The 12965-nt window shown below is 52.0% G+C and overlaps 1 protein-coding gene across 2 annotated transcripts; it reads left to right on the top strand.

The window, feature by feature from the left end:
- The first annotated feature begins 878 nt into the window (after positions 1 to 878).
- HOXA13 (homeobox A13) lies at positions 879 to 8135 on the top strand. 2 transcript variants are annotated; one of them, XR_014246655.1, is made up of 3 exons: positions 879 to 1888; positions 2618 to 6322; positions 7631 to 8135. XR_014246655.1 is itself a non-coding variant. In XM_082398874.1 (2 exons), exons 1-2 carry the CDS (start codon positions 973 to 975, stop codon positions 2860 to 2862), a joined length of 1161 nt encoding a protein of 386 aa, XP_082255000.1. In that variant the 5' UTR covers positions 879 to 972; the 3' UTR covers positions 2863 to 8135. The 2 variants fall into 2 exon arrangements, 1 of the variants encoding a protein (XP_082255000.1); XM_082398874.1 differs by having other exon boundaries at positions 2618 to 8135.
- Positions 8136 to 12965: the final 4830 nt, after the last annotated feature.

The raw sequence follows: 12965 nt of genomic DNA, 5'->3' as shown, positions 1-12965 counted from the left end.
TGCACAAAGATCGCTCTCTCCATCTCAAAGTCTCTGGAGGAGGAAGAGTTGTTACTGGGAACAAAAGTGAGGAACAGTCTGTATATAAAAGCGTGAGTGTGTGATCAGAGTACACTTGGGTGTGTGTGTGCGTGTGTCCGTGTGGGTGTGATGGGTCGTTCTGAGCATATGGGCCTAAATGTGAGTGTAGGAGATTGCCCACCAACACTGTGGACAGAGAAGGGGAGGAAGCTTCTATATGTAGTCCAAGTTTTCCAGTGGGATGTCCTGGGACCCATAAGCCAGGCGCATCCACAAACGCCCCGCCACGGTTCCCCCGGAAAGAGAGCCAAATCGCGACGCTGTCGAAGCCGAAAGCGCAAGTGTCCGTGCTGGTGTCTCGCTGCAGAAAGAGGCGCGGATACCTGGAAAGAAAACAGCGCCGGAGGCCCCAAGAAACACCCAGCCTGGTCTACGCCTCGCTATTTTACCGTCCCCAGCCGTCCGCAGATTTACCTGACCTGTTCCCACCGCCTCAGGTCGCAACCCAACATCTCGCCCCATCCCCTCCCCGCCGTACGCTGCTCCGAGCCCCACTGGGAGAGGGGAAGGGAAGGGGAGCTGCGAGGAGGTCGCTCTTCCCTCCCGGTCCCGCCCGCCCCGTCCTCCCCCCCTACCCTTCCGCACCCCCCGCCTCTCCCCTGGGTGAATGGTGCGCGGCCGCGCGGCGGGCGCTGGCGCTGGGGACCTCGCGGGCGGCGGCAGGGACCGCGGGTGTACAGAGCAGAGCCGGGGTTGGAGCCGCCCGCTTTGCATACGCCATGGGCGGAGCGGGGAAGGGGGGGCCCGGGCCAATGGGCGGCCGCCTGGCGCGACCCCGCGGGGCGCGATCCGCCCCCCTCGCTCTGGCCCCGGCCCCGCGCCGCGCGCTCTTCACTTCTTGGGGGCTTTTTAAAACAGCGCCACTGGGGTCTTCTCCATGCGGCTCGTGCTATGACAGCCTCCGTGCTCCTCCACCCCCGCTGGATCGAGCCCACCGTCATGTTTCTCTACGACAACGGCGGCGGCCTGGTGGCCGACGAGCTCAACAAGAACATGGAAGGGGCGGCGGCGGCGGCGGCGGCGGCAGCGGCGGCTGCGGCCGGGGCCGGGGGCGGGGGCTTCCCCCACCCGGCGGCTGCGGCCGCGGGGGGCAACTTCTCGGTGGCTGCGGCGGCCGCGGCGGCCGCGGCGGCCGCAGCCAACCAGTGCCGCAACCTGATGGCGCACCCGGCGCCCCTGGCGCCCGGCGCTGCGGCCGCCTACAGCAGCGCGCCCGGGGAGGCGCCCCCGTCGGCCGCCGCCGCTGCTGCCGCCGCCGCCGCCGCTGCAGCAGCGGCGGCGGCGGCGTCGTCCTCGGGAGGACCGGGCCCGGCGGGCCCAGCGGGCGCCGAGGCCGCCAAGCAGTGCAGTCCCTGCTCGGCGGCGGCGCAGAGCTCGTCGGGGCCCGCAGCGCTGCCCTACGGCTATTTCGGCAGCGGCTACTACCCTTGCGCCCGCATGGGCCCGCACCCCAACGCCATCAAGTCGTGCGCGCAGCCCGCCTCGGCCGCCGCCGCCGCCTTCGCGGACAAGTACATGGACACCGCCGGCCCCGCGGCCGAGGAGTTCAGCTCCCGCGCCAAGGAGTTCGCCTTCTACCACCAGGGCTACGCGCCCGGGCCTTACCACCACCATCAGCCCGTGCCTGGCTACCTGGATATGCCGGTGGTGCCGGGCCTCGGGGGCCCCGGAGAGTCGCGCCACGAGCCCCTGGGTCTTCCCATGGAAAGCTACCAGCCCTGGGCGCTGCCCAACGGCTGGAACGGCCAAATGTACTGCCCCAAAGAGCAGGCGCAGCCTCCCCACCTCTGGAAGTCCACTCTGCCCGGTAAATGGCGCCCCTTTCTCAGCCCCGGTCCTCCGGTTCTGCTCCAGCTTCTCCGCTCGCTCCTGGGTCACCCTCGTGCCCCTCTGCTCTCTCCCTGGCCTGTCCTAGTGGTGCTGCACCCCTGGGAGCCCGATCCCTGCTGGCCTGCGCTGCCCGCACTTCCCTTGATTTGGGCTGGTCCTGGCTCTCCCTGGGTGAGGGATAGCTGAGAAGAAGCTTGTGGGGACCCTAGCTGGCTTCCTTCTCCCTCTGCGCCCCGCCCTCGCCAGCCCTTGACATCGACTCAAGTAAGGATGGGAAATTGACCTGGAAATGGTTCACCAAATTGCCCGTATTCGTTCTCTCAAAAATCCTTCAGTGTAGAAACGTCAAGTGTTGGGGCTTTGGGGAGACAGCGAGGAATCAGGGCATAGAAGTGTTGTCGCCTGAGCCTGGTGCTAACGTTTGGGCCAGGAGATCAAGCAAAGCCCACTGCTGTGTGGGCAGAGTGGCCTGGGCTGGGGTGGTCATTGGATCCCTGGGCGATTTCATTTCAGCGCAGAACTAACCACCCTCCCCACTGGCCCTCCATATTTTGGCAGAAAGACTGGATTGTACAGCATGGCAAAGGGTTGCCAGTGCCCGGTTGTGCAGCCGGGCACTGCAAGGCGGTGTCTCAGATAGAGCTGTTGCCTGTGTCCTGGCCTGGATCTGACCCTTCTGTAACTTGCCTTCTTCCCTATTTTCCAGATGTGGTCTCTCATCCCTCAGACGCCAGCTCCTACAGGAGGGGGAGAAAGAAGCGCGTCCCTTACACCAAGGTGCAATTAAAAGAACTCGAACGGGAATACGCTACAAACAAATTCATTACCAAGGACAAACGGAGGCGGATATCAGCCACCACGAATCTCTCCGAGCGGCAGGTTACAATCTGGTTCCAGAACAGGAGGGTCAAAGAGAAAAAAGTTATCAACAAACTGAAGACCACTAGTTAATGGATTAAAAGTGGAGCTAGAGGGCAACTTGAAGAAATGCTTCAGAACTCGTTGCTTTGTCTAGATAATGATTATAATGCTAATAATAATTGAAGAATGGGAAAGAGAAAGAGAGATACTGGCATTTTGCTTTCCTGAGGGGGAACTTTTTCTCCTGTGGAATCTACAATTCTTTTAAAACTTTAAGAAATGGTAAAGATTGCCAGTTCTCCCGCCAACCCCATCAGACCGTTAAATGACAAACTCTAGAGTCAAACATCAACCCCGAAATACGCAATTTCAGATAAGTTACACATTTACTGAAATCTTGTAAGTATTTATGTGACCGTTATATTTTAGGACACTATGTTATATGATAATAATCTGAAAGTTGGTTACAAATGCAAGAGGCTGTTGTAAACATATGCTTGTCCTTGGGTCACCATCACCATCCCCTTTGCATGTTAAGTGACTGCTCAGGTAAATCTTAGTGAAAGTCCTACCATTGTTGTATATTCTGCAAAACATGTCATGTATAGATTTAGAAAGGAAAGGAGAAGAAGGTACTGAAATAATGATCTTGGACTATTTACTATGAAGGGGCAAAGGGAGAGAAAGCTCTTCCGAGGATCATTTGTCTTGGTAGTAAATACAACCAGCTGAGTGAGCCTTTGAGGCTACAGGGGAACCCCAGGTTGGGAATGTCCTTCTGATAATAATTTTTACTTGCTTATGACAAGATTTTGTGTGGCATTTCGACAATATTTTCCGCCCCAATATAATCTACTTTTCAAAGAATTTGATAGCTTTAAAAAATATTTAAAGCATCAGATAGATAATTCACAGAATTCACTTTGTGTCAGATCTCCTGAGAGGTCCTACCCTAACATGGTGGCCTTTGGTTTGAATACAATTAATTTTTCATTTAAATTGATATTTCCCAATACTTACTAAACATATTGCTGGAGAAATAATTTTCCTTTTTTATTTTTTAGAAAAGTCAGAATGGAAATCCATTCCCCTGAGACAGTTAGATGTTTACTTTCTATATTTTGATCTATTAAGGGATTAGTATTTTTTCCTTGTTTATTGTGTTATGAGACTGCATTAGAAAGTTTAGGGATTCATCTTCACAGCACATCTTTAATCAAGCAGTTATTTCAACCAGCACATTCATTTTGTTCATATTCACTATAAAATGCTATCTTGTAAATAAAGACATTCAGCACACTGTGAAAATGTATTTGTGCACCTGCTTTTCAAATATTTCTACTAAAAATAATAGTAAAAAAAACCCCAACTTAGACCTGTAGATAGTTGATATAGTGGTATTAATTATGTTAATAAAATAGTCACTGCCATTAAAATCTGAAGGAAATACTCGTTATTTTCCTATGCTAAACATGCACTGCACAGAAAGAAAAGGAGCAGGTTTGTCCTATACAAACCAAGGACCATTCTTTTCTATTATTATTCAGTTTTGTTTTGTTTTGTTTTTTTGGCTACAAATTTTTCAGGCAAAAGGAGAAATCCCTCACAACTAAAATCCTAAAAATTTAGATAAGTGCTTCAAGAAGGTTAAAGTGTCAGGTATTCTAAAAGGGAGAGAAAAGAAAGGAGGAAGAGATAATATAAATTCCCAGGCTCCCTGTGGAAAATGAAAACCAGTTGTTTAGTATCAGCGATGCCCAGGCTGTCGTATTTTAAAGTCTGCTGTTGGGTCTGCATGTGTCTGAGAGGGCAGGTTTTGATATTTGTTGAAATGACAGGACTAGGAAAGGCCTTAAACCTTGACCTTGATGAAAAAAGACAATTTGTGACCTTGACTTTTGACAGCTCATGAATTGGCCTCGGCTGGATTAGTAGATCAAGGGCGCCACCTCGCGTTGACAAGCTTCCTTGTAATTCTTCAGCTTCAAGGGAATCAAAAGGTCTTACCTCCTTGACTCCTTGTTTTAGAGATTTAGTACTCATTTCTTTGGCTCCAGATGGAGCAAATTTGAATATATCTAAGTTATACATGTGCCTGTATATATGTGAATATATATCATATGTGTATACATGTATGCATTTGCATATCAGTGCTTGTGTGTGCTTGTATATGTATTTTTAGAATCTGTACAGATATAATATCATTAATTACTGATGACCCAGGATGATATAATTTAAGGTGATTTCAAGAGTTCAGGTACAAAATGTACCTTACATTGATGAAGTTTTGCTCCTTTTCTTTAATGGCCAAGTTTGATTTGTAGTCACAGTGGCTTGCTCTGCATCAGATTTCTGCAGATCTGCTTGTAAGCTGTACATTTTTGTTACAGTCTAAGAGGTGTTCTTAAATAACCATTCTTTCTTGGCCCTCACCCTCCAAGGTGGTCTACCATCCTAATTAGAGCTATAGGGGAATCTATACGGTAAATAAAAAGTTTCAGATGCCTTTCTAACTCTAGAGCTCTAGAGTTACATTTCAGAAATTCAAAGAAACTCACCTCTTAAGAGGTCAGTATGGAGAGCTTAAAGATCTCATATCTACAAAATGACCATAATATGGATGCAGAAGGAGAGTTATCCTGGATAGCTCAGAGTTGAGTGCTGCGCCTGGGTGGTGTGCAATCTTATACTGATGTTTTCTAAGCTGCCATTTGATTTATGGAAGAAATATATACATTTAATATTAACAACCACCATCAAAACTATACTGGTAATAACAATCATATCTACTACTTATTGACCCCAAACAACACATCAGATGTGTTTAGAGTCATAACCAATACATATGTATGTTTATATGTTTAATATAAACATAGGGTGATGTGTTTTGTCAGAAACATGCTACGCATATATGTATTGAAATGTTGGTGGAACCAGGATCCTTAGGGTGCAGAATTTCAAGATGAGGTTAATTTTATCTTTATGTTAGAGGAAAGTAATTGTGAACTGAGTAAACTTATTCATCATTTTATGGAAAATAATATTGGTTGGTTACAAACCTGGCTGACGGAAACCTCTCCAACCTGAAGACTTAGAGCTCCTTTACTGATGGAGAATTATAGAAAGAATCTCTAAAGCTGTCTCAAAAACAGCATGGTCTTGAAATGTACGCATGGAATGGTCTTGTGAAGTGCAATCAAATTTTGCTGCCCCGAGGATTTTCACTCCACTTGTGGGAGCAAATGAAAATGATGCTTCAGATCAACCTCCGCACATCTTGTTCCACAGCACTCCGTTTCTAAATGAGCTGCCATCAAGCCAAAATAACAACTTTCCCCCAAAATGTTTAAAGTGGTGGAAAATCCCCTCAAAGCTGGATCAAACTGTGTGTTTACGAACAGCTCCAAAGGGGACTCTTCTGTTGATGGGGGATATTTTTCTTTAGATGTAAGAAATATTCTGAGCTTCAGGCCTAGGAAGGAGGCCAAGAGCAGCTCTACAGCCGGAATACCACCCCTTTCACAAGCCATCGCCACTGCAGGAACTCTGGGTAAAGTAGTAGTTTTCTTTTTTTTTCTCCCTTCAGCTTTTGAAACTAATGACAGAAGATATTTCAGAGCTTTTTTCTCCCTGTTCTGAAACAGATGTTGATAATGTTGATCTTACCTCTTACTTAAAATTCCCATGGATCTACCAGATAACCTGAAGTAAGCATGGATTATGATGGCTCCCCAATACCCAAATAGCAATTAATCTGAACCTTTAGAAAAAAGACATCCAGGAGGATGCCAGCCACTGTGTAGGAATAATAACACCGAACACTGGGATAGTGTTGTTGAACAGCTGATTCAAGTATTTTTTTTCCCTAAAAGGGACACACTTTCAGAATAAGAAATTGTAATATGGAAACAACTAGACACTGTTTCCATCTATTAAATTAGCAATGATTTTTAATCCTGTAATGGCCTGTCATGTGACCATTTTTAAAAAATTGTAAATATGGGACTTAAAAAAAACTACTTTTTCCATCTGCTCTTAATACTGTCAAATTTATTGAGGTATTTTAAGTGGATGATTGTAAAACGCCACTTTGCATTTCACAACTATTTATGCCTGATACAGAGCTTAAGCCATCCATTTAAGTTGGGTTTTTTTTTTTTTTTGAAAACAGAAAACAACTTTTTAAAGAAAGGGGGAGAAAATTATTCTTTTAAAAAATTCAACCTAATTGAGATATTTTCTTAAAATTCACGAGGCAGCGAAATTCAGCTGAGGATGATACATATGTGTGCGGGTAGCTAATGACACATTTCACCGTATGATAATACATGTGCGGATTACACCCTGCTGAGTGTGTTTGGAGGGTTTGGTGAAGATGCGGCTACTCGCTTCCTCTCTGCGAATTCCCGAGTTTCTTTCGGAGGGGAGACGGAGCCTGCCCGGGACTGGTAAACTCCAGACCCAGGGGGTTCAGAGGCGCCCTTCCGGATTTGCGAACCTCTATGGAGGAGACGCTAGGGGCTTGCTGATTTATGCGCATTCCTTTAAAGTTGATCGAATGCGTGTCAGCAGCCCAAGACCTGGAGAATCAGAGAAATGTGCAGCGAGTTGCTCACATCCCATTTTTCATAAGCAAAGATGTAACGTTATCCAAGAGGCCTGGGGAGATTTATGCCTCAGTTTTAGGACACGCACACAATAATTAAGTTTTCATCCGCCAGGCCGCCGGGTCAATAACAGCCGGCTTCATTCTTTATGAAAATACCCGCTTTCTGATCGGCTGCTTCAATCCTAGCGCATCTGCCTAGCGCCGACGAATGCCTGAAAGGTGTTTGCTATTTTTAATTTGATTTTCAAGGGAAGAAAAAAGACGCTGGCACAGAAAAGTGCTCCGTGGAAGCAGCCAAGGCCTCGCCACAGTTGATTTCATTTCTGCCTGGCTCCGTCGCGCCGCCGAAAAGCTGGATCCACCCGGCAGCAATCTTCACAACGGGGCCTCGGAGATGTGCGAACCTTTGCGGGCGGTCGCGCAGCGGCGCGGGGCCTCCCCCAGGTGCAGGGACGGGGACGCGCGGGAGAAGTACCGCCACGGACCTAGGGAGCCACCCGATGCCGCGCCCCTCGGGGGCCGAGGAGGCTCGAAATCCTCCGCGTGTCGGGATGAACTCTCTCCTCAAAATGGAGGCTCAAAGCCTTAGAGAGCCGGCCTCGCTCGGACGGCTTGTGGGCCGTAGGGGGCGTGCAGCAGGACATTAGGCAGAGGTCAAGGCCCCGACGCCCTAGGCCCGCGCCGGGCGGACTCCAGAGGCCCGGCCACCGCGCCGCGCCTCGCCCCGCAGCTGCAGGCTGACGTCACCGCCGCCCGCGCGGGCCTTCGCGGGTCTCTCTAGGCGTTATTTGATGAGGACAAGCCGAGTCAAACGAATGTTTTGTGCGGGTGCCCCTTCTCCGCCCCGCCCCTCCCTCCCCATGAGAATAATCGGGTATTTAATCTCTCCCGGTCTTAATTCTTGGCAGCATGGAAGGTGGTTTGCAACGGGAAATAAAACTTGACAGGAGCATTTTCTCTAAAAGGGGTTCTGAAACGGGCTGAAAAGAAACCGTGTTTTTCTCTACCAAATACTTCCGCTTTCTGAGCCCCGGTCTGACGGGTGGGGTGAGATCCGAGGGAGCGTAGAACGAACGGGGCACGCACGGCCACGTTGCGGACCCGTGCGGCCGCATCCGGGCGCCCCGCGCAGTCACGGGTCTCCGCCCGGGCCGGAAAGCAGATTCGGCCTCGCTTCATCCCGCGCCTCGGGCACGCTAGGCTCGGCTGTAGGCCCGACGCCGCCCGCAGCCCGAGGCCAGGACCCGGCGCACGGGATGTTGGCACAGACGGGGGCCCGGCTGGCACCCACAGTAGTACCCTGGCCCTGGCTGAGGGCGGCTGGGGTTAAGTGAAAAAAGAGGGCGCGGTGGGGGGCGGGGGGGACTTAGATCGCTGGGCTTAAGCTCTGAGGCTTTTGGCCCAGGGGAGTTAGGGACAAGAGCTCGCAGAGGCGACGGTGAGACCACTGCTGGGAGCTTTGTTCCGGCTGTGGGTCTGCGGACACTGCACAAAATGGAGGGGGGAATGGGGGTGAGCGGCATGCGTTGTCCGGGCTGCTATTGGGTGGGAGAGGTTGGAAAGAGCAGAACCCCCCTCCCGGCAGCTCAGAGAGCGCCCTCCTCTCGCGCCGTTAAGGTCAAGTCCTCCGCGCCATGGCTGTCTCCATGGGCAGGGCCGGTCGCGGCGGGAAGGCGCAGGACACACAACTGGCCGGCTGCAAGCTGGTTCTGATACCCTGGGATCGTGGACTGGAGGCAGTTCTTTCTTGGTTACCAACTCCTTCGCCGCCAGCCGTATTGAAGAGGAGCTCCCGCAGCCAAGGGTGGCCCAGGCTATGTCCCCGTCGAGTCCTGGAAGAGCTGAGCCTGCGGAAGCCTAGCCGCGGGGGAGAGGCAACGCCTTCAAGCTCAGGAGAGCGGACGCGGCTGGATCCGAGTCGTGAGCTCCGGTAGAAGCAAGGGACCTGGCAGGGGCAGCTGGGCCAGCTGGGCATGGAATAGAATAGGGAAGCAAGGAACCTGCTGGGAGCCTCTATTGAGGTCCCTGAGTCCAGGTCCGCTCCCTCAGTGCATGGCAGGCCTTTGGTGAGAACTTTGATGCTCTTCTTCTCCTGCCTAAAATATGGGCCAAGAAGTGAGGTGCATTCTGCCAAAGGTAAAAATCCCTGACTCCCAGACCCCAAGAACCCCCTCACTGTGCTGTGGAGGGGTCGGGGCCCCTTACTTCTGCCCATAGCCTACTTGCAGCAGGTCACCGCATCAGGCCTAGTGGTCAATCGCTTAAACCTGGTCTGCCGCCGAGCTTATTGCTCCAGGTGAATCACAGAGGCCCTGCAAACGATTTCATCTTTTTTTTTTTTTTTTAACAGAATACAGGAAAGCTGAGCTTTATCCCTAGGGCTGCATGGGTGGAGTCTTGAGGCGACAGTAGGTAGAAGGATTGTCCGTGGACAGGTACCATCACAGAACTGCCTATCAGGGCACAAAGGGGAGACTCCTAGGGCAGGGTTTGACTAGGCGGGGGCTCGCTCTTCTCCAGCCTGGAATGTGAGCCATGGATCGAGGCTGAGTAGAACCGGAGGAGCCTGGGGAACTGCCCTAGGTGGCAGCTGAAGCTTGGGGTATGGGAGCTTCCTGTTAGCCGCAGCCATGCAGACCAAGACCCGGAGGACCAGAATGGCCTTCTGGTTGAGCTGCCGTCTTTTGTCCTCTTTCTTACAGATACACTTGGCTGGGGCAACCCAAGCCATTTGGGCCGAAGTTGCGGGGAGAATGGAAGGCAGACACTGGGAGCCAGGGCTTTGCCCTTCAACCCCCACCCCCATCTGTTCCCACTCAGTAGGGGAAAAAAATCTTTAATGAGTCCACAACAATAAAAATAAAAATAGTTCTTCTCAAAGGAAGTAACCCTTTTTCTCCCATCACTTTGGGACACACAAAACTAAATAATAACCAGATTGCTTGGGTGTCTGAGACCCTCTGCTAAACCCTATGCCCCACCCCTCAGTGGCCAGTGGAAGGATGTGGACTTCTTCAGATCTTTAGGGACCTTGGAGATTGAACCTGTGAGTCAGATAAGAACCAACCATAAGGTCAAGTTCAAGGCATTACCTGTTCCCCTGCTTTAGGGAAGGGAGGAGGAGCTTGTGGGTGGGACAGGTGCCTCTCCAAGCCAAGGAGATAAATTAACCCCTGCCTCCACCTAGTAGTGATAGAAGGGGGTCTCCTGATATTTCACTGAAGCTTCAGTGCCTCCTCTAGACCGTGCCTGGAAATGTGATTAGTTGGCCATGATCTGCCAATAGACGGTTTCCTAAGAACAAATTCTAGGAGATTTCCTGGGCTTCCCAGACAACCCATCTCCCAGGCTTACCATGGAGGACAGATGTACCTCCAGGAGATCTCCCACTTGGAAAGAGAAAGCCCCCAAATGGCGGCCTGGCCTCCAGCCCCGTGAAGGGCTTGATAGCCATTTCCACCCTGGGTCCTCCAGCTGGCTCTTGCACCTGTGTGCAGTATGATCACAGAGGTTGAAATGTTCTTTTGTATAGCTTTCTAGAAACAGGTGTGGCATTTAGGGACAGAGGAAGGTAGGGGCTCAGACCAGCAAGAAAAAGCAAAAAATTTGGTGCTCTATGTGATCCACAGATCAACAACTGTTGATCTTTGGGAGTGAATTTTGGTTTGTCAGGTGGGCCTTACCCCTCCCAGGCCGGCTGCCATCCAAGGTTGCCAGGCCTACAAAAGCAGGAGCTGAGTCCTAAGAAGAGAAGGAGGGAATGTTGATGAGAGAGGGAGGGAGAGAAAAAGAACCTGGAATGGAGTATTCAGAAGAAGGAAGGGAGAAGTCCAGTTCAGACCCCTGGTGGAGGCCTGAATTGGGGGAGAGTCAGGAATTTAACCAGCCTCCTTTCTCTGTGCTTTCCGAACTGAGTGCCCTCCAGTGGCACCTCAGCTCTTGCTCAGCTTAGGGGAGGTATCGGAAGAGGCGGGAGGCCGCAGAAGGGGAGACTCAGCTGGAAAGAGGCAGGAGACCGGCAAGCAGGAGCCGCAGGGAGATGGAGACGGATGGCTAGGGAGGAAACAGAGTGAGCGGACAGCCTGATGTTGGCATTCACACTAAGGGTTATGCACTGAGCAGTCACAGGGCTGCAAGTGGCACGGGGACTTCAGGTTCTCAGATTCCGGGACAATGAGCCTCTGCCAGAGGCCAAGCCAGCCCCAAAGAGAGAAGAGGGCAGGCTAGCAGCATGGCCAGTTAGGGTTGGGAACCCCGGAGTGTGGAGGCACTCCCTGCCCCCCAGCTCTATCCTCCCTCAGAGTGAGCGGGTGTTAGGCTGCCTATCAAGTGATGGTCCTTTCTGCTCACATCCCTTGAATGACTCTGGTGGAAACGCCCCCAGCACGACAACACCGGTGCACACTAACCGTGCCAAGGCTACCCAGCCTGGGCACTGCCAGCAGGCACCCTCCGGCTGCTGCCCAGACCCCTCGGCTGCAAGAAGAAGGGGAGGCGGCAGTGCTGGGCAGAGGCATCTGGACACACTTTATTCCCATATCCCGCCTGGGAAGGCGCGTGGAGTGCAGGGCTCCCGAATCCCCGCCACGGAGCACTCAGCCCGCCTGCCAAGGAGGGTCCGGGAGGTGTTGCAGAATCCCCCAACCCCCCACTTTTAGGGCCAAGTCAAATGAAGTTTGGAAAGGCTTGGTCTGCTTTGCTGAGCGAATCGCCTCGTTAGCCGTTTCCGCCTGACAAGGCTGGCTCCGGCGCCAGCCTTCTCCTCTCCGGGTGGCCATCTCCAAGTGCTGCGCGGGGAGCAACGGGCCGGCCCTGCGAGGGCTGCCTGGACCCTGAAGTTTGGAAAAACAAGAAGAGATTGAAAGGGCTCCCTCCCTTCTCCGCAGACACACACGCACCGTCAAGCCGCCGCCACTTCCTGCCTTTGTTTTTCTTCCTCCAAAACATTTTTGGCCTTTTGCATTAGCTGCCGTGGGGCTCCGGGTTGACGATAAAAGGAAATACACACTGAAGACTGTTTTCTGGAGATGGCCTCACACTGTGGAGCTCCTGAGAAAGAACAACTCATGGGAAACCAGTCTCCAGGGCCAACGTCACAGCCATGCCCATCTTGGACTCTTCAAAAAATGCAACTCGCACTTGGCCTTCCAGGGCAGCCTTAGCCCCCCCGGTCGGGTGTTCTCTTGAGCCGGGTGGGCTCAGCTTGGCTATTGGGCCTCCTGCAAAGCGGAAGAGTCAATTAGGCTCAGAGTAAAGTCAAAACCAAGGACCCGAAGCTCTGCCTCCCCAAGATTTGGTCTGATCCTCAGAGCTGCACCTACCTCCGAATAGCCCCCCCAAAAACCTTCACACCGCCAGTATATTCCAGGCAAGAGGGGCAGAAGCAGGCAAAGCTGGGAACAGTGCGCAGCACTGGGGATCAGAGCATCCGCCTCCCGTCCCTGCCGGGGAACTAAAAGCATTCGCCGCTCCAGGCGGTTTCCCTTCTGGCATCAAGAGCCTTTATCCTCATCCATCTTCACAGCAACGCCCCCACTCACCCCCTTCCAGGCTGCAAGACCCTCCCGGCACCCCGCTTTGGTTC

The sequence above is a fragment of the Balaenoptera borealis genome (assembly GCF_965194805.1).
Source record: "Balaenoptera borealis genome assembly, chromosome: 7".
NCBI lineage: Eukaryota > Metazoa > Chordata > Mammalia > Artiodactyla > Balaenopteridae > Balaenoptera > Balaenoptera borealis.
The sequence above is the reverse complement of the archived record's forward strand: the minus strand, read 5'-3'. Positions and strand labels throughout refer to the sequence as shown.